Here is a 22,940-nt window from a genome sequence, read left to right as displayed (position 1 = left end):
ATCTAGAGAGATGATAAATAGATTCAACTTCCTCTTTTATCTAATTTTTACTTATTTTAATTTTACCAAAATAAAACTAAAATTAAACTACAAAGCAAAAATAAAGTGCAAATAAATAGAGTTTGAGAGATGACACCAGGATTTTATTGAGGAAACCCCAATTGGTAGAATAGACCAATTGTAATAGGAAAAACCTCGTTGGACTCTCCAGTCCTGAGACGATTCACTATGTTTGAAATAAAGTATACCGAACTTTGACTCAGTCTCACACCCTATCGTTCTGCCAAAAACCAATTGCTGACAATCCCTGGTTTTGCAACTCCCCTGTCCAATAGCTCTCGACCTCAGGTTTACTTTCGATCTCTGTAGAAGAGTTGTAGGTAGATCAGACAATACTCCACGAATGCTCTGACCCCTTCAAAGTGTGATCACTTCACCCCTTTTTCTTCTATATCTGAATTTGACGAAGAACGAATGAATTCTGCTTTTTCGGAATTTCTGAATCTTCAATTATGCTTCAATTCCGATGAGATAGAGAACAACACTCCTAAATCACTCTTGTGTTTATTTGTGTGCTCCCAAAAATAAAATCAGAAAAATCAAATTGATTTTCTGAATAAAAATATCTCTCAAAGATGACTTTCAATAAGATCTGAATTTTGTATGCAAAAGCCGTGAATAAACCTATGTGTATGACAAGGTTTATATAGAGTTTAAAATGTCCTAGTCCCTCTGAAAATATAATAAAATTCGTGCATAAGACTTAGAACAATTCTAGACCAACTAGGAAAGAAATCAGAAACAGGAAACTAAACTTTCCATAGGCTATCAGGACTCTTGAACTTGTTCAAAGAATTGGGAACCGGTTCAAGGATGGCAGAATGTATTTTGAGGCCAATGTTGAAGACTTGAACCTATTCAAAGAATTGGGAATAGGTTCAAGGATGACAGAATGATTTCTAGGCCAAATTCAAATCGCTTGAACATGTTCCAAGAAGCATGAACAGGTTCAAGTCTGCCATACTTGATTCTTAAGGTTTTAGGCACTGTTTTTGATATATTCTGAAACTTACCAAATATGGAATGTGTCCTAACCTTTTTGAATTTCTTCTTAAAGTGTTGCTCTTACCTTTCGCATGATCTCAGTCATGGGAACTTTAAACAACCTTCCAATTCTGCAGTCGCCATAGATCCCGATATAATAACTTGAATTACAATTCGACTTGGACTTATTTTGTTTTCGAAAATTGCCAATTACAGAATATATATTTTTACAATCTTTCCAAAATATATATATCACAGATTTAAGATGCCTGAATGATAGTGTACGTACTATGTTAACAATTTTCTACAATTGTATAGAGTAATGAAAGATTTGAGATGCTTGTGAAGGGAAAAATAAAATTCAAATGCTAAACAGAAGAAAAATAATAATTACCAAAATGAACTATGGCATTTAATTTTCAAGGGACAATACATATATGGTTATAATATATCTATAGAATTAAAGAAGCTCAAATATTAGCGGCAGCCCATGATTGGGCCTGAGGGTAAGCAAGACGGAGGGAGAGTGACAATAGTTTGGAGAGAGAGCGAAGGAAAACCTAGTGAGAATTGGGGTTAACACAAACTTATACTCCGTCACCGAAAAATTCCTACCAACGCACATTCTCCCTCCAAATCCGAAAGGCAAAAACCCCATCTTCTTCTTGCATCCGCCATACAAGTCATCCTTAAACCTCTCCGGCTTGAATTCATTCACATCGTCGCCCCAAAGAGACTTGTCGTGGTGCATGCCTACCACATCTATCCACATATTGGTTCCGTTAGGAATAACCACTCCGTCCACTCGAATGTCTTCTCTTGCTTGCCTTTGCACGTTCGGTGCCGGCGAATATAGTCGGAGGACTTCATTCATCACCCATCCCATCTGCAATTAAACATTTTCAGTCATTCAGTTTCATAATCTTCATAGCAAAATAATAAAAAAATAATAAAACACTATATATATATATATATATATATATATATATGTTGAAGTACGTAGCTGCATGAAAGCTGTATTCCTTACACTGGATTTCTGGATCTATTAAAAAAATTTCACCTTATATTAAATTTTAATACAGTTGTTTTGTGATTGAAATTAAATGGGCTTGGCCGGTGAAGCCGTGTACTAAAAACATGTGCTTTGGCCGGACGATCGCATGCTTTGGCGGTGTTTGACTTTTCTCAGTTGTAACAGTCACTTAAACCATCTGGGTTGTTGCCACGTGTCCCTCTAACCCACTGACGAGTCATATAAAAGTTAGGTGGATCCCGCAGTTTCCACTTACGTTGCAGTCCGTGTTATTATTTCACACGCTTAAACGGTACTCAGTCCTGAACTAGCACTCCATATAGGATTTTGGAGTCGCCCATTTTTTTTCTCTCTTTTTCACTCGTATATGACCTCTGAATATCAAAAATATTATTCTAGACATAGATATCAAAAGCGCCACATTTTCCATCAGCAACCCACATTCTTAATTAATAATGTCAGTTTTCTATCAGCAAACAACAATCTTTGTTTCATTCTTATTGGCCCAGTGATTACAACATCGATATGAATGTCAACCTTTGTACTCTAGCTAATAAATATATATATATATATATATTGAGTATAAAGATTAAAAGATTTGTGCAGACTCTCGACCAAATACAGATAGTTAAGGTTTAAAGAATGCGTCCGTTCTTAGTAGGAATCATTAAATCCTATAAATGATTGTTCTGATGTATCATGGAAATTCTTTGAAAGGCAAGAATCAAATAATTTTCGGTGGTGGAACAAAATATCTCTCATTTTTCCCTCGAATAGACTCTTCTTTTTTGTTTCCAAGGGAATGTTGTTATGTTGCCTTGAGGGGTGCGCTAATCCTTTGAATCCGGTACCTACGGGTATCCTCCCTCCAGAACAACGTTTTCTTTCAGGCCTTTCAACCAATCGATACGACCTCGCAGAGCGGCTTTTGCTATCTTTCCAAATTTGAGAGTGTCAAGTATATAAAGTATTAGTTTGGCTTACAGAAACACCGTTTCAAACCTTATTTTGAACAACTATATTGTTCCGTTATGCTAAAGTTTACCCTCATTTGCGTATATAAATATAAATACAACACACAAAAGCAAAGCAAATGTAAGGTGCCTTATGAAATTAATTGAACCATGTATATGATCTTACCTTCTTAAGTCCACCAAGCATGGTAGCATCAACCTCTCTATCTCCGATCACCTCTTTGATCTCTTCTCTTAGCTGATTCTGCCATTCAGGGTGCACGGCCAGAAGTAGCAACGTCCACGTGACAGCCAACGCCGTGGTCTCAAAACCAGCGAAGAAAAATGTCTTGCACTCATCGACCAGCTCTCCGGTTGTTAGTGGCTTCCCAAACCGGCAATCCACGGTGTTCCCCGCTAGAAGTAGGCCGAGAAGGTCCTTCTGAGGGGGCCCATCTTTCGATTTCTTTCGGTCTGTTATGATTTTTAAAAGTATGGCATCAATCTCCTTCCCTAGTCTTCTTGATTCTAGGGTTTTTCTAAGGTGCATTAACTTGCCAAATGGTACCCCAACGGCGCGATCGGTATTGAAGAGTGACACTTGCATGGCTCTCAATTTATCAAACACTTTCCTACCATTTTCATAACTTATTCCGAAGCTCGTCTCCGCAATGATCTCCGCGGCTGTGCTCATGATTTCTCTCTCGACATCAATTTCTGCCTCGCCGGAGTTGATAAGGACTGTCCACCGGTCTAGCATGTTAGTGGCGGTCTCCACCATTAAGCTTCCCATAGCCTATTGATCGAGACATTGTTGATTAGATGGGATTATTAATTATATATTTATATAGATATGTATATATTGACATAAGGATCAAATTGTGTGAGAGAGAGAGATTTATATACCTTCAAGTTTGCTGGAGAGAATGCTGGAGAAATAACATGTCGGCGACGAACCCATTCCTCACCTTCAACCATGACCAAACCATTACCAAACATGGGATGTCTGTCATGTTTAAACACAGAAGGCTTCCCCCAACTCTTGCCCATTACACCTGCAGACATCTGTTTTAGGAACTCCGGGTCTGCAATATATAAGAATGGCTCTGTTCCTAGCCAGTAGATGAACACCTTCCCTGCAAACCAAAACACAAATGTTTTCTATATAGTAAGCACATTATGTACTCAAACACACACACACAAACAAATACAACACGGGTGTTTCAAATGATGCATATCACACTTTCATTGCTGCATGCGAGAACTTGAGCACAGGTCTAATCTAATAGTAGTCAATAAATAACAATTTTCATATACCTTATAAATACATGTAAAAAATAATAACGAACCGGATTATATTTACGTGTGTATAGTATATATGTACGTATTGTCCTGGTAAATGGGAATATTTTATGTGTATAATCAGAGTAACCAGGTAGATGTAAAAAGCTTACCATGGGATTTTTGCCAGCGAGAATAGTATGGGAAGACAGGTGAATGGATATCATGGGAGATATTTGAGGATAGAAACGAAGAATGGGGATTCATCATCATCACTACTAATTTCTTTTTCATATCACTAATATTTCCCAGAGGAAAGCTTGGAGTTGGACCACTAAATCCATTCCTCCTAAGTTTCTGATAAGCCCTGTTTGGTATGATCCACCAACACCATAATAATCTCCACAACACGAAGAAAACAAACAAGGCAATGGATAGGCTAATAGCTTGGAACTGTAGAAATTCCATCTCTCTCTCTCTCTATATATATATATATCTCCCTATAATCTTATAACTCTATGTTGATTGATCATATATATATATATATGTATATATATACTTGAGGGAGAATCCAACTCATGTATTTTTTTTTTATGGGCACAAGCTAGCCAACAAATTGAGAAATTGAAGTACAGAACAAGAACAAGAACAGAAGGCAGGTCCACATATGCCACTCCTATATCACATTGCTTAGAAGTTAGAATTGAGAGCCCACGCGGGGAATAAGAATGTCAAATTTTTTACTAGAAAAAGTACCCTTCTTTTTGGGGTACGTCTAGGGTTGAAGTTTGAACATGTTCCAATTTTTTTTTTTTTTTTTTAAATACATATATATAATAATAATTATTATTATAATTAATGCTTGTGCATGATATACAGGGCCGGCTTGGACGATCGCCTAAGGCCCCCGCCAATAGAAAGGCCCCAATATTTTAAAATTCTATACTATAATTGTTTTCTTCTTCTTCTTCTTCTTCTTTTTTTCACTTTTTTGGATTTAGGAGAATGATTCTTGTACCGAATAATTGCAGTGAATTGTTAAACCTATTCTTTTAAGCGCAAAGTACAGAAAAACCCCCCATCGACTTGTAACATTTTCCAGTAAACCTCTCTCGTCTAATTTTTTACCAAAGAACCCCCCTCTACTTGTAGTCATTTCCAATAAATCCTCTTTGTATAATTTTTTACTAAAGAACCCCCTCAAGGGAGGTAAAATAGTTGATATTTAGACCAAAATGCCTTTTTATTTAAATCTTAATTTTTTCAAATTTCAAAAATTCATATCTCACAAACCGTACATCAAAATATTGCAAATAATATCAGATTTGTTTAACAAAACCTCATAACCAGAAAGAAATAGACAATCTAAACATCTACTGCAATAATCTTATTTTATTTTATTTTTTTATAAAATACTCAGGTTATTTGCAAGAAAATTTTCAAAATTATTTATTTTCATATGGAGTATAACATATAAAAAAATTAGTCCCAATAAAGTCCGAGTATTCATTTTTATTTATTTTTTAAATGGTGAGTCAATAAAAAGAATGAAAATACTTTGACGCAAAATATGATATCTCGTGATATTGATCTCTGCTGGGGCTATTTTTATTTTTTATTTTTATATATTCGGCTTCATATGTAAATGAATTTTGTTACAAATATTTCTAGTATTTTATTTTTAAAAAATAATGGAGTGGATTTTTAGATTGCCCATTTCTCTCTGGTTATGAAGACTTGTTATACAAATTTTATATTTCTGGAATCCTTATTTTATAAGCTTTCTGTGCATATATTATTTGCAATTTTTAAATGTACGGTTTGTGAGATATGAATTTTTGAATTTTGGGAGAATTAAAATTTAAATAAAAGGGTATTTTTGGTCCAAATATTAACTCTTTTACTCAAGACTACAAGTCGAGGGGGTTCTTTGGTAAAAAAATAGACAAGAGTTTACTGGAAAATGTTACAAGTCGAGGGGGATTTTTTCTATACTTTGTCTTTCTTTTAATTGGTCAATTATGCAACAAATAAGGAAGTTGAATATAAATAGCCAATTAAAAATTACAATTCACTGCAAGTGTGCGGTGCAAGTATCACTACTCTTCGATTTAATATTAGGCCTCAAATATTTATATTCTAAAAAAATTTCTTCTTGTTTTTTCTCTTTTCTCTCTCTCCTCATTCATTTCGATTTTATATTAGGTCTTAAATATTTATATCCTAAAATAAGTTCTTCTTTTTTTTCGTTGAACTCTAATTGATACATAAATTTAATATTGGCCATCAAAGATTTACATACTTTTTTTCCCTCTCTTTTTCTACTCTCATTCACGTTTTACAATAAATCTTAACCAATATAGAAATTTAATATTAGGTCCAAAAATCTTTCTCTCTCATTCACTTTTTTTACGCCAGCATTAAAAATATTTTTGGATAAGTTACACTAACAGTAAAATATTAAATATTTAACGTTGTTGTTTGAAAAAATGATTAAAACTTTCCATATTATCTTCTTTTCAACAAGTCTTCTTCTTTCACTCTCATTACAAGTTTATAGGTATTATGAACGCATTTTTATTTTATTGAAAAATTTATAAAAGTATTGAATTTGGATTTTTTAAATCAGGTTCAATAGTTATTTTTTTTAATTATTTTTTAATTTTATTAATTTTTGTTATTATAAATTTGTATGTATATATATTTGTATATTTTGTTCTTAAACGGGGAATAATTTAGTAATTTTATTTATATTATTAAAAAAAATCACTTTTTATTCTTAGCCTAAGCCGCCCTGTCGATACATGTGCTGTTCCAATTCCAAATTGCGTTTAGCTTTTGATTTGTGGTACTGTATAATCTTTGTCAACGCAAGTTTCTGCGGCTCAAAACGAGTACACGTGCCAAAGTAGAAGCAGCCACACATAATCAACCCACTAACGACCTCCACTGCATCCCATTGATGCAAAATTTAATTTTCTGGTCAGGGTCACATCGGACCAAAGTATTTTTTTTTAGGTCAGGATCACATCCATCATGCAGGGCGGCTCAATTAGGTAAAAAATAACTTTTTCAATAATATAAATTAAATTAGTTACAACTCAAAAACAAAATATACAAATATTTTATAAAATATAAATCTTTAAAACTTAATATAAATTTTTATATTTATTAAAATTTAACAATATTAAGAAATAATTATAATATAAATAAATTTTAAAATTTTGGGTCTTCCTATTGGTCTAGGCATCTAAGTCGCCTCAGGCTCGGCCATAGATCCATCAAAGCAAAGTTTATCTCTCATTTTTGGTTATGATAACATCATATCGAACACAGTAGTAGTTAAAAGTTGGCCAATAAGTAATTTAAAATTGTGTTATGACTGAAATAGCATAAGTATCAAATATATATTGGCTGGATTGCACATTTCCTAAAACAAACGAGTAGTGATATCAAATAATTTTTAAATGTCTATTTATACTAAATACAAATAAGTGGAGGGTTTCACTTTCTTATTTATTGCATAATTGACCAATTAAAAAAGTAAATATAGCAATTCACTGTAAATATTCGATGTAAGAATCATTTTCCAAAATAAATTACTATGATTTTTCTCACCAATGGAGTCTAATAAGTAACAATGAAAGGAAACTATAGGATAATTACTGTTAGCTTGAACCCACAATATTCTTCAGTAAGTTTGTTTTGGCCACCTAAATCAAGATTATTAGATATATATATATATATATATATATATATATATATATAGAGAGAGAGAGAGAGAGAGAGGGTAATGTCACGGAGATCCATAATCCTTTCGTGACAAGAATATTGAGTTTTTCATATTCAATTAAGTACATAAATGATTGAAAATTTTATTTTTAATTAATGATTCATTTCATCTTTTGTAATATATGAAAAAAGTATCTCAATTCCATGATTCTCTTTTGATAACATTAATTATATATATATACACACACTAGTAAAACGCACGTGCGATACACGTATTGAATGTTTTATCAATAATGTTTAGAGTGTATTAATTGTCATATCAATCAATTCCTAAACTATAACTCTTTGAAAATAAAAGTATTCATATGAACAATGTTTAGAGAGTAATAATTGTCACCTTAATGAATTCCTAAACTATAATTCTTTGAAAATAAAAGTATTCATATGAACAATATTTAGAGAGTAATAATTATCACTTCAAAAGTAACAAAATAAGGTTTTCCATTAATGAATTAATGAAAACTATAAATATTTAAAAAAAATATATGAAAATTAAAATTCTATAATTTACAAAATATTCATAAATAAATACTATATAAAAATTCTATATATTATAAAATTCAAAAAGGTACCACCAATGTTCAGATTGTAATAATTGTCACCTCGAAAGAAACAAAATACATTAGAAAATCCAAAACTATAACTGTTTGAAAATAAAGGTATTCCTAAATTATTTATTTCTCAATCTTTATATTTTTTGCATATCTCATTTCTTCATGAAATGAATCATTGTCAAGTGTCAATTCTTTTATTCTTTTACCGCAAAATAAGTTTTCACGACTTGCTATTGAGTATTGTCTATTTTCACCAGAAAAAGAAAAGATTTCCCTTTGTAGCTTGTCACTTTGTTGCTGAATTCATCCATGTCCTGCAGAAAGAAGAAATATAATTTATAGCTATTGAGAAATTCAAGTAAGTATTTTTTTTTTAATTTAATTAAAATTTTATGAATAAGGGTGGGAAATTACCTCAATTTGTAATTGTAGTAAATCATTTAGTGAACAATTTATTAATGTTTGGCAATCATTGAGCACTATTAGGGTTGCAAGTGTTGCAATATGTTCCATACTTCGCACTTTAATTATCATCATGAATCTACATATGAGTAAAGACAAAGAATTATGTATTTGTAATATTATTAAACCATTAAAATAAATACAGTAACAAGGTTTTAGGATATAATAATAATTTTGAATGTATTTTGGGTCTGTTGTGTTGCATCGAGGACAGTATACTCTATCTTTTTCAACTTTTATTTTCTTGTTGCATTTCTCACAGGCGTCGTACCATGGTTCGCGGTCATTAACGACATTTTAAATAAGTTTATATATATATATATATATATATATATATATATATATATATATATATATATATATATCTTTTCTTCTTTAATTAGATTTTGGATATTAAATGAATTTTTATCAACAATATTTAGAGTGTATCAATTGTCATCTCAATGAATTCCTAAACTATAACTCTTTGAAAATAAAATTATTCATATAAATAATATTTAGAGAGTAATACTTGTCACCTCAAAAGAAACAAAATAAGGTTTTCCATTAATGAATAAATGAAAATTATAAACATTTTAAAATATATATGGAAATTAAAATTCTATAATTTACAAAACGTTCATAAATAAATAAGTTGGAGAATTTTAAAAAATCGTCAAGAACTTTAATAGTAAAAGAATTCTAAAAATTGTTAAGAGTTTTAAAACAACTAAAATTTTTCAATAAAAAGATCCAAAACAGCCAAGAATACATAATAAAAAAATGATAAACTTTAAATATGAATTTGATTATGCGAACTAATTTTTTGATACAAATTAAGTGCAATCAATAATTTCTAAAAATAGTGCATGACAGAAACTCTTATGTGGTTGAAACTCTTTCTCAAAGTAAGATAAAGTCAAAATATAAATATAATGAAACAAATTATTTGTTGGTAATGATCATACAAATTAAGTGCAATCAATAATTAAAATCATAATTCCAAATTAATTTGATTAAGTCACTATTTTAATTGTTATACATTTTCTGCTTTAATTAAGTTAATATATTGAAATATTGAAATTCAATTATTGATATATTTTGATGTAGAATTATTGTTATGTATTTATTGAAATAAATTATATATTTCATCCTCTATTTAGATTTACTTTTATTGAATTTCAGTATTTCTTACTTTATATTTTGTTGATTTGAATTAATTTGAATTTTATTAGGTAATTTTGAGTTTTATAGAATTTATATCAATTATCAATTAATAAATAAATATTGAAACTCTTTGCACAAAGGTCAAGAAAGTAGTACTACATTTGATCTTAGCCAAAAGACCAAGAAAAGTTAATCAATATTCAATTGTAATTAAAGAGACAATGAAAAAAATAAAAAATAAAAATATAATTAAATTTATTATATTGAGAGAACAGTAACAATATTCAAATTTAATAAAAAAAAAATTATAATTACAATCCATATATATATATATATATATATATATATATAAAATAAAAAAATTAATGAATTACTCTACCAATATGGAGTGGGGGTGACATGTACCTTGCAAAAAAAGACTTCGATCTTGGCAAAACTTGAACTAATAAGAAGAAGAGAAAGATAATGTGATAGAGTTTTATAAAAAATAAAACAGCCAATTTGTGGTAGATTTTATAAAAATTATTTTATTTTTATTAAATATATTATTGTTTAATTATATTTTCTTTTTTTTTAAAAAAACTCATAATAAATAGATAAATAGGTAATATGTGTTAGAATTTTATAGAAACACTTTTAAAAACTCTTTTTATATCAATTAATAAATATTTTTTTATATTAATAATTCTTATTTAATTAGATTTCAATAAATAAATAAATAAGTAATTTGTGTTAGAGTTTTATAGAAACTCTTTTAAAACCTCTTTTTGTATTTAATAAATAATTTTTTTATATTAATAATACTTGTCTAATTAGATTTTCTTTTATTAAAAAACTCAAAATAAATAGATAAATAGGTAATTTGTATTAGAGTTTTTATATAAAATCTTAAAATAAATATTTGTCTAATGTATTATAATTTTATTGAAAATAAAATAAGTAATTTGTGGTAGAGTTTTTTTAGTCTAATTATATATTTTTTTTAATAAAAAACTTATAATAAATAAATAAATAGGTAATTTGTATTAGAGTTTAATAGAAACTCTTTTAAAAACTATTTTTATATCAATTAATAAATATTTTTAAATTTTAATAATTCTTGTCAAATTAGATTAGTTTTTATTAAAAAAAAAAAAACTCATAATAAAAAGTAGTTTGTGATAGAGTTTTAGAAAAAATTGTTTTATTTTTTATATTAATAATTCTTGTCCAATTAGAATTTCTCTTATTAAAAAACTTATAATAAATAAATAAATAGGTAATTTGTGTTACAGTTTAATACAAACTCTTTTAAAAATTCTTTTTATATCAATTAATAAATATTTTTATTTTAATAATTCTTATCTAGTTAGATTTACTTTTATTAAAAAATTCATAATATATAGATAAATTGGTAATTTGTGTTAGAGTTTTTTATAAAAACTCTTTTGAACCACTTTTTATATCAATTAATAAATAATTTTTTATATTAGTAATACCTGTCTAATTAGATTTTCTTTTATTAAAAAACTCACAATAAATAGATAAATAGGTAATTTGTATTAAACTTTTATAGAAACTCTTTATTATGTAGATTTTAGTATTTATATATATTTTTATATAAATAAATAAATACTGAAACTCTTTGCACATCTAATAATAGTATAGATAAAAACACTTTTTAATAAATACTGAAACTCTTTGGCAGAGGCTTCTTGGATTAATAAGATTATGACATGTGTGCTTTTTTGATATAAAAAAAAATGTCAGAAGTGTGCCGACGGGAACGTCGGGCCTCCAAGGGGGCTGGATTGTGATGACCTTGTGAGCGGGTGCGAGAAACACTGTCAGACTACCACACTGGCGAACTACGGATGCACAGTTTCACATCGCCTGGGTAGAGGAAAGGTGAAGTGCTTATATGTTAGTGTGTCACCTCTAATTGGTATGAGGCCTTTTGGGGTGAAGCTCAAGAGCAAAACCGTGCGGGCTCAGGCTCAAATATGACAATATCATACCATGTGGTGGAGTGGGTATTTACAAAAATAATGCATGATCAAAATATAAGATTAATAATAAGAAGAAGAAGAGAAAGACAATTGATTAAGTTTTTTTTATTTTTATATACATTAAATGTAGCAATATATACAAATAAAACAATGCATGAGCAAATACTAAAACAATGCATGAGGAAGACATAGCTAATGAGTTACAAAAAATTGATGTGATTAGATCAAGGCAAAAAAAGACTTATATATACAGAGAAAGAGTATAGATTTCAAAACCTAATAATTAAAATTCACCAAAGTGACTTATATACATAGAAAGAGTATAGATTTCAAAACGTAATAATTAAAAAAAACAGTCCATTACTTAATAAAATTCAAAAGCTAATAATTAAAATTTAGAAAATTGATGTGATTAGATGAGGGGAAAAAAAGACTTATATATATAAAAAGAGTATAAGAAAAAATAGAAAATTAATGTAATTAGATGAAGGGAAAAAAAGACTTATATATATATATATAGAAAGAGCATAAATTTCAAAACCTAATAATTAAAATTCACAAAAGGGACTTATATATATATATAGAAAGAGAATGAAAATTGATGTTCTTAGATATATTATTGATTGACCCATGATATATATAGCTGGTAGTTGAGCCATTTATTTGTAATTAATTCAACCTTTACTTTTTTTTCCCTTCCTTTTTAGGCGGTATGTGACAAAATATCTATCTATGTATGTTCGGCTTGTGTTTGACGTTTGAAATGACAAACCGCCTCAATAAATTGTTGACAATTACGTTTAAATAAATAAAATTTTGATTAAATTAAAAAAAAAAAAAACTAAACTTTCTAGAAAAATGATAAACATCCTAAATTGAATTTTCTGATTTTTATTTTGGAAGACGTGATCGTTGATTTGCTAATCCCGTCTCTCTCTTTTTAATTTTTTCTTTTTATTTCTTTATTTCCATATCTTTTTATTTTCTCCTTATTTTTTATTTGATATAGAAATTATTCTTTCCTATTTTAAGGCATATCTGAATTTAATATATATATTTTTTCTTTTTCTGTAAAAAAAATCGCATCCAATCAGGTGAACGATGTTCATATCTAATTTTTTCCTAATGAAATAATTAGTCTCCACTCTCTAACAATTTTTTTTTTTCTAAAATTCAATTATTTGAAGATGATTATCAAAAAATTTCAGTGAAAACAATCAAAATAGATATGTTGTCTATAGCTATGTAGAGAGAAAGAAAAGAAAAAACCTAAATCAAACGTTATAGAGTTTTGTTTTTATGTAACTATTTACAAACAATCAAAATATATTTGTTCTCAATTATTACAAACTCTTATAATATACCGTTCCTTTGCGTTATTTTATTGAAAAAGACAAATTCTCCTGAATTTTTATCAAAACTATGGTAAATTTAACATATATATCATGTATATTTATATATATTAGGAAAAGAACAATAACAATATTCAAATTTAATAAAAAAAAAATTATAATTACAATCCATAAATATATAGATATAATAAAAAATTAATGAATTACTCTACTAATATGGAGTGGGGGTGACACGTACCTTGCAAAAAAAAGCTTCGATCTTGACAAAACTTGGACTAATAAGAAGAAGAAAAAGACTTGATTAGGTTTTTTTATATTTGTATACATTAAATGTAGCAATATATATAATAAAACAATGCATGATCAAAACATAAGATTAATAAGAAGAAGAAGAGAAAGACAATTGATTAGGTTTTTTTTTATTATTTTTGTATACATTAAATATAGCAATATATATAATATAACAATGCATGATCAAAACATAAGATTAATAATAAAACAATGCATGAGCAAATAATAAAACAATGCACCTATCTTGAAAATTGATGTGATTAGATGAAGGCAAAAAAAGACTTATATATATAGAGAGAATATAGATTTAATTAATATTCAAAATGGACTCTTTTTCTCCCTCGCTATGAATCCCTTCCTGCTGCAATTGTGTTAGGTTTTGAATTCCTTCCTGCTGGGACTGTTATTATAATTTATTATATTTTGTGTGCTGCAATCGTGTTAGGTTTAGTAGTAGTAGTATAGTATAATTTTAATTTTAATTTTGAATATAATTTGAATTTTAATTATTATATGTTTTGAATTTTAGTATAGCAAAAACATGCAAATAAACCAAACAAAGCCATCCTCTGCTTTAGAACTCTTCTTCCGGTTCTTTTAAGTCATGAGAATTAGTTTCTTTCACCTTCAATTCTTGTCTCATCCTTATACGTAGGCTTCCAAGTTCCAACCAACCCAAAAACACTTAAAAACAACCCAAACAAAGCCCATTCCCTCAGTTCAAAACTCATCTTCCCAAGTCGTTTAAATCATGAGAATTCAAAAGTCCTTTACCATCAGATAAGTTGACTACCCAATTTAGGGTTACTCAATAGTTTGAGATTGAAATTAATTATTAAAAATAAGTAAATTATGAGTAAGTCAAATCTCAAGCCCAACAAAAAAACAATAATTCTATTTGTTGTTTTCATATGAATCCATGTGTTATTTCAAAGTTTATATATTGGAGAAGCCTGCAAGGTGACTCAGTTTGGCTATTCTTAGGGTTTGACAAAAACATAAGTTATTAAATTTTTCATTGGAGACATGTATCTTGACCTCTACCTGTTTTTTTCTCTGCTCGTGGTTACATGTGACTCACATACCGCAACTTGGAAGCATTCCATGATGTCTTCACAAGTAAAAACAATTGAACAACAACGACAACGTTTTAAAATTTTCTTTGAAAAAGCATTCTACCATGCTTTTATATCTTACACTCAGTTAATATATATAGTTTTTCTTTTTCTGTAAAAAATGTCGCATCCAATCCAGTGAATCGAAATATATTTATTCTCAATTATTACAAACTCTTATAATATACCTCGGTCAACATATATATATATATATATATATATATATATATATATATATATAATTAACCTTGTTTAATTAGTATGTAATTAATGTGGTGCTCATTATCATCATCAGGTTCGTACGTAACTTTTTGAGTGCTTAATTTCTCTATATTTTGTTAATTTGAATTAATTTTTGTTAGGTAATTTTAAGTTTTATAGAATTTATATCAATTAATAAATAAATACTGAAACTCTTTACACAAAGATCGAGAAACTCTTTACACAAAGATCGAGAAAGTAGTATTACACTTGATCTTAGCCAAAAGGCCAAGAAAGGTTAGCCAAAAGGCCGACCCAAACAAAGGCCTAGAAAGTAATACTACAATTGATCTTAGCCAAAACACCAAGAAAAGTCTTAGCCAAAAGACCAAGAAAGGTTAGCTAAAAGGCCAAGAAGGTAGTAGTACTACACTTGATCTTAGCCAAAACACCAAGAAAGGTCTTAGCCAAAACACCAAGAAATGTTAGCCAAAAAGCCAAGAAGGTGTGATCATAATTTTTTTAGCTCTATAGTTTTTATAAGAGGCTTTCATGTAATCTTTTTTACTTCAAACCAATGTGGGACTTTGTAATTTGAATTAAACTCTTTTAATATTTTGTTAATTTGAATTTTATTAGGTAATTTTGAGTTTTATAGAATTTATATCAATTAATAAATAAATACTGAAATACTAAAACACTTTGCACATTTAATAATAGTATAGATATATATTATTGGGTACTTGGTACCAGTAATACAAGTACAAAACATCCCTCTAAATAGAAAGTAACATTACTTGGCGATCATCATGAATATATTGAGTGGGAATGGAATGTAAGTAGAAACATAATAAGAATGGTGCATGAGCAAAATAAGAATCATGAAGGAAATGCTTATTCTCATGTTTTTTTGTTCGGTAGTACACAGAATGTTGTAAGATTAATAACATGATCATTCTGATTATTGTTATTCTCGTGTTTGATTAGACTAATTTAAAAAATTAACATGTTTCAAAATAATTTTTTCAAATTACCCTTGTTAACAAAAACTAAATTAATAAAGTGGAATATATTATGTTATATAATTAAAAAGTAATTATATAAACAATAGTGGTTTTTTTTTTTCAGCAAATGGCTCTTTTAGTGTAAAATCTGCATATCAGTTGTACTTAAGTTAAAAAGAGGTGGGATGTGGCATGCCAACAGAGGTGAATGTGGAGCAAGTGGGATAGCAGAACGTTAACAACAGTGGAAACATCTATGGAAGTTGAAGATTATGCCAAAAATTAAACATTTCTTTTGGCATTGTTTAAATGAGGATGTGGTTGTACTAGAAAGTTTGGGTATGAGGAAGATGATGGATGATATTATATGTAAAGTATGTGGGTTGGAACCTAAATCAGTTAGTCATCTTCTCTATAGGTGTCCAAGAGCCAAGTTGGTTTGGAAGCTTTTTAGGCTTAGATTAGATGGGGAAGAAGTTGGCCATGGACAATGGGGAAGAAGTTGGCCATGGACAATGGGATAGATGGTAGAGATAAAAAATGGAGAACTGGTCGGGCTTAAGTGGGAGCACTCGATGAAGAGTATGGTTGCTTTTCTTTGTTGGTAGATTTGAAAGGCACGTAATGCTTGGGTGTTTGAGCAAAAATGGTGAGATGCAATGGAGATAGTTAGAATTGGAGAAGCTCACTATTTTGAATTTTTAAATTGTAATGTTGCTCCTTTTGCTACTATGAGATCACACTGTTCAGGGCAAAACAGTTATGAGAATCCTATTAGGTGGCAAGCTCCTCCAGTGGATGTGATTAAAGTTAATACTGATGTCTCATTTTGCAAAGTATTATGTGAGGCTGGAGGTGGAATGGTTCTGCGTGATCATAGGAGAAATGTGTTGCTATTGGCGTCTTTTTTCTTTCAAAGAGTTTGAAATCCGTTAGTGGCTAAAGGTTTGGTGCTTCGAAAGGTTATGGACCATGTTATTCGTTGGGGTTACAGTCGTATTGTATTTGAGATTGATGCAGAGGTCATCATCAAGCCTGCGATGTTGGATATATGGGTCTTCATCTCTTTTACTTAGCTCTCTAGTAGAAGGTATTCGTGAATGGCTTCATCATCACCCTGATTTTGATTTGGTGTATACGCCTAGAGTAGGGAATGAGGTTGCCTATACAGTTGCTGCTTATGCCTTACAGGAGAAAAATACATGTTTATGGGATGATAATTTCTCAGAATTTGTTTTGCATAAAGCTTGTTTGGATGTAATTTTTGATTATAATCAATAAATATGTTTTCTTGCTTCCGAAAAAATAATAATAATAAAAAGTAATATTGTTTATAATATGGTACAACAACTACCAAATGATTTTTTCAATTATTTAGGATCGAAAATTTCGTTCTATTTAACGTTATAGTCTGGTCAATTCACATAACATATTATATATATATATATATATACAAGAAAATAATTTAGCGTTCTTGATGTGAAGCCAGAGAATGTTTGAGAATTTGCCCACAAAAAAGGCGACGGGAGTTGCGAACCAAAAGAAAAGCAGGCGCTTCGCCGCCTATCCATCCATGTCGAGACCAGTCGGAAAGGACGGGCCCAAATGCCTATATAGACAAAAGTTGAAATAACCAGCCCAAGCAAGCGAGATCATGCAAGCCGTAAACAAAAAGTTCCAAACCCAACACCAGGAATCAAATAACTGTAAGTGCAGGAAGCACTCTTAAGGCGTGTATTGGATATTTGAAAATTCCAGAAATACGGCCTGACAAGTTTGGGTTACTTTTAAAAGTATTCTGAATAATAAATATTTTAGTTTTTAATTAAACATGGTAATGATACATTTTGAACTACCGATAATTTTGTAATTATTTAAAAATAAAAAATATAATTTAATATAATTTAAAATATATTATAAGTTAATTAAAAAAATAATATAAAATTTAAGAGAACATAAATAACAACATTTGGCTTTAAAAATAATAGAAGTTTATTAATGATTATATGAATAAAATTACAAATAATATATTATTTATATATATTATATTATATTTTTTTTGACGTATTCATTATGTTCCCTGATCTATGATGTCGTACCCATATCGGTATCTAAATAATTCATAATTGCTGATTAAAAAAAAAAATCATAATACTGAAATGACTTTATTGCCCTTTAGCAGACTATTTTTTCCACATACTTAAATTTTTTCAACACTCGTACTCACGGCCGGTATGCCTTTTGTGGGTTAGTGGGATCATAGATGTGAAGAGTCAAACGGTGCTTTATGAAGCAATAAATTGTTCTCTTATATTGAAAAACATCCTAGTTGATTGAAGGTATGATTTTCTTTATTTGACTAATTTACTTGATAAAACATATAGAAAAGTGTAAATAATTTTTTAAGAAATAGCTTTCATTCCCTTCAAACATACAGTGTCAAGTTAGAATATATTTTAGTGATATGCTTGAATTACACAGTATAGAAAATCAACAGCTATAGATTCTTCAAAGTTGATGTGCATAAATCAGATTTGCAAAGAGAAAATATATCAAACAGATGATATGCATAACTAAAACCACTTAATAAAAAACATTCTCCACTCTCTACCTATGGTAAAAATTATTTATATTCCAGCTATTTCTTTTAAACATAATAGAATCAAATAAAAACCCTACCATACAACTAAGCCTTAAAAGTGAGAGATAAGAGAATAAAATCAAGGATGCCTGTATTATGAAATAAATCCGAGAGTGATAGTTTAAAATTGAGAGAAATTTTATACCTCGTAAGTCACAACCAAAGAAAATCGATAGTTTAAGAAAAATTAATTAACATTGCACTTTAAAATTTTTTAAACTTAGAACGCTCTGCCTCTCCTGTCGAGACGAGAGATTATGCCATGACTAGAGTCACAGTGCAAACTTTTCATTACCCGCTGTGCTCTCTTTCTCTTCCTTGTTATGAAATTTCGATTCAATATATATATATATATATATATATATATATATATATATATATATTATTGAAGTGATGAAGTTGGGATTAAAGATCGATACAAGATTTATAGGGCAGTTGAAACATGAAAGACTGAAATGCTCCTGATATCTTTATTTCATTTTGTACTTGTACAACAAGGAAAGAAAAAAAAAATACAAATGCTAAACAGAAAAAATACCAAAATGCACTAGGTAGCTAGTTAGTTCTTGACTATGGGAATACATATATATATATATATATATATATATATATATATATTGTTAATTATTTACTAACAGAAAACCAATATAGAACTAAAGAGACTGAAATACTAGTGGCAGGCCATGAGTGGGCCTGAGGGACAGCAAGATAGAGGGAGAGTGAGAGTAGTTTGGAGAGAGGGAGAAGGAAAACCTAGTGAGAATTAGGGTTAACACAAACTTATACTCCATCATTGTCAAATTCCTGCCAACACACATTCTCCCTCCAAATCCGAAAGGCAAAAACCCCATCTTGTGCTTGCACCCGCCATACAAGTCATCCTTAAACCTCTCCGGCTTGAACTCATTCACGTCGTCGCCCCAAAGAGACTTGTCATGGTGCATGCCTACCACATCTATCCACATATTGGTTCCGTTAGGAATAACCACTCCGTCCACTCGAATGTCTTCTCTTGCTTGCCTTTGCACGTTCGGTGCTGGTGAATATAGTCGGAGGACTTCATTCATCACCCATCCCATCTGCAATTCAACATTTTCAGTCATTCAGTTTCATAATCTTCATAGCAATATATAAACAATATTACAACACTATATATATATATATATATATATATATATGTTAAATTACGTAGCTGCATGAAAGCTATATTCCTTACACTGGATTTCTGGATCTATTCAAAATTTCTCACCAAATATTAAATTTTAATACAGTTGTTTTGTGGTTGAAATTATATGGGCTTGGCCGGTTAAGCCGTGTACTAAAAACATGTGCTTTGGCCGGAGTAGTCCACATGGCCGTGTTTGACTTTTCTCAGTTGAACAGTCAATTAAACCATCCGGGTTGTGCCACGTGTCCCTCTAAGCCACTGACGAGTCATATAAAAGTTAGGTGGATCCCGCAGTTTCCACTTACGTTGCGGTCCGTGTTATTTTTTCACACGCTTAAACGGGACTCAGTCCTGAACTAGCACTCCATATAGGATTTTGGAGTCGCCCATTTTTTTTTCTCCTATTTTTTTTTCTCTCTTTTTGACTCGTGTATGACCTTTGAATATCATAAATATTATTCTGGACATAGATATCAAAAGCGCCACATTTATCCCACATTCTTAATTAATAATGTCAGTTTTCTACCAGCAACCCACATTCTTAATTAATAATGTCAGTTTTCTATCAGCAAACAACACAATCTTTGTTTCATTCTTATTGGGCCCAGTGATTACAACGTAGATATAGGAATGTCAACTTTATCTAGCCAATAAATAAATAAATATATATATATATATATACACACACACAAGTATATATATATTGAGTAAAAGATTTAAAAGGTTAGTTTAATGCATGAGACTCTCATCTTATTAAGTTTAGGAATGTCAGGTATACAAAGTATTAGCTTAGTTTTATTCATAGAAAGAACCTTTTTTACTATAGAACTTGAACGTTTTTTAATATGTAACTTTAACGCTGTAATAGAACAACTAAATTGTTCGATTGCGCCAAAGTTTACCCTCATTTGCTTATATAGATACAAATATGAGACACAAAAGCAAAGCAAATATAAGGTGCCTTATGAAATTAATTGAACCATGTATATGATCTTACCTTCTTAAGTCCACCAAGCATTGTAGCATCAACCTCTCTATCTCCGATCACTTCTTTGATCTCTTCTCTTAGGTGATTCTGCCATTCAGGGTGCACCGCCAGAAGTAGCAACGTCCACGTGACAGCCAACGCCGTGGTCTCAAAACCAGCGAAGAAAAATGTCTTGCACTCATTCACCAGCTCTTCGGTTGTTAGCGGCTTCCCAAACCGGCCATCCACGGTGTTCCCCGCTAGAAGTAGGCCGAGAAGGTCCTTCTGAGGGCGCCCATCTTTCGATTTCTTTCGGTCTGTTATGATTTTTAAAAGCAGGGCATCAATCTCCTTCCCTAGTCTTGTTGATTCTAGGGTTTTTCTAAGGTGCATTAACTTGCTAAATGGTACCCCAACGGAGCGATTGGTATTGAAGAGTGACACTTGCATGGCTCTCAATTTATCAAACACTTTCCTACCATTTTCATAACTTATTCCGAAGCTCGTCTTGGCAATGATCTCCGCAGCTGTGCTCATGATTTCTCTCTCGACATCAATTTCTGCCTTGCCGGAGTTGATAAGGGCTGTCCACCGGTCTATCATGTTAGTGGCGGTCTCCATCATTAAGCTTCCCATAGCCTATTGATCAAGACATTGTTGATTAGTTAGGATTATATATATATATATATATATATATATATATATTGACATAAGGATGAAATTGTGTGAGAGAGAGATATATATTTATATATATACCTTCAAGTTTGCTGGAGAGAATGCAGGAGTAATTACATGTCGGTGACGAACCCATTCCTCACCTTCAACCATGACCAAACCATTACCAAACATGGGATGTCTGTCGTGTTTAAACACAGAAGGCTTCCCCCAACTCTTGCCCATTACACCTGCAGACATCTGTTTTAGGAACTCCGGGTCTGCAATATATAAGAATGGCTCTGTTCCTAGCCAGTAGATGAACACCTTCCCTGCAAACCAAAACACATATGTTTTCTATATAGTAAGCACATTATGTACTCAAACACACACACACAAACAAATACAACACAGGTGTTTCAAATGATATATGCATGTCACACTTTCATTGCTGCATGTGAGAACTTGAGCACAGGTTTAATCTTATAGTCAGAAAATAACAATTTTCATATACCTTATAAATACAAGTAAAAAAGAATAACGAACCGGATTATATTTACTTATATATAGTATATATGTATGTATTGTCCTGGTAAATGGGAATATTTTATGTGTATAATCAAAGTAAGCAAATAGATGTAAAAAAGCTTACCATGGGATTTTTGCCAGCGAGAATAGTATGGGAAGACAGTTGAATGGATATCATGGGAGATATTTGAGGATAAAAGTGTAGAATGAGAAGCATTCAACACCTTCTTTTTCATATCACTAATATTTCCTAGAGGGAAACTTGGAATTGGACCACTAAATCCATTCCTCCTAAGTTTCTGATAAGCTCTGTTTGGGGTGATCCACCAGGACCATAATAAACTACAAAACATGAAGAATAGAAGGAAAGCAATGGACAGACTCATAGCATGCAACGACTGAAGAAATTCCATCACTTTCTCTCTCTCTCTCTAGATATATATCTCTCTTTAATGCTTAGAGCTATATATCTCTATGTTGATTGATACTTGTGATAGAAACCAGTTGGGGATGGGGGTATTTATAGATGGGATATGTGGAATAAGAATGTCAAATTTTTGACTGGAGAAACGACCAAATCTTTTGAAAAAAAATAAAAATAAAAATGGACCCTTTTTTTGTTGGTTAGGTTTGAACATTTTCGAACTCTCTAATTTGATTATTATTATTTTTTTTTATGTTAATTGTTGTTTTTGTTTTTTTGTATGTATATGAGTTGTTCGATATTGCTTTTCCTTTTCGATTCGTCAACTTTTACTATTCCTTG

At 30.3% G+C, this 22,940-nt stretch overlaps 2 protein-coding genes across 2 annotated transcripts; both read right to left on the bottom strand.

Annotated features, from left to right (window-relative positions):
• Positions 1-1,504: 1,504 nt before the first annotated feature.
• Positions 1,505-4,779, bottom strand: LOC132315004 (cytokinin hydroxylase-like). Its single transcript, XM_059813761.1, has 4 exons — positions 4,485-4,779; positions 3,937-4,166; positions 3,218-3,826; positions 1,505-1,930 (listed from the first exon to the last, which is right to left on the bottom strand). The coding sequence occupies exons 1-4, from the start codon at positions 4,777-4,779 to the stop codon at positions 1,505-1,507; spliced, it is 1,560 nt and encodes a 519-aa protein (XP_059669744.1).
• A 14,526-nt stretch (positions 4,780-19,305) lies between these two features.
• LOC132315003 (cytochrome P450 714C2-like) lies at positions 19,306-22,637 on the bottom strand. The gene is made up of 4 exons (XM_059813760.1): positions 22,299-22,637; positions 21,749-21,978; positions 21,023-21,631; positions 19,306-19,936 (listed from the first exon to the last, which is right to left on the bottom strand). Exons 1-4 carry the CDS (start codon positions 22,585-22,587, stop codon positions 19,511-19,513), a joined length of 1,554 nt encoding a protein of 517 aa, XP_059669743.1. The 5' UTR covers positions 22,588-22,637; the 3' UTR covers positions 19,306-19,510.
• Between the last annotated feature and the right edge of the window lie 303 nt (positions 22,638-22,940).

This window comes from Cornus florida, unplaced genomic scaffold, assembly GCF_030987335.1.
Source record: "Cornus florida cultivar Cherokee Brave unplaced genomic scaffold, ASM3098733v1 CherokeeBrave_3.0.0_Hap2_Chr06, whole genome shotgun sequence".
NCBI lineage: Eukaryota > Viridiplantae > Streptophyta > Magnoliopsida > Cornales > Cornaceae > Cornus > Cornus florida.
The sequence above is the reverse complement of the archived record's forward strand: the minus strand, read 5'-3'. Positions and strand labels throughout refer to the sequence as shown.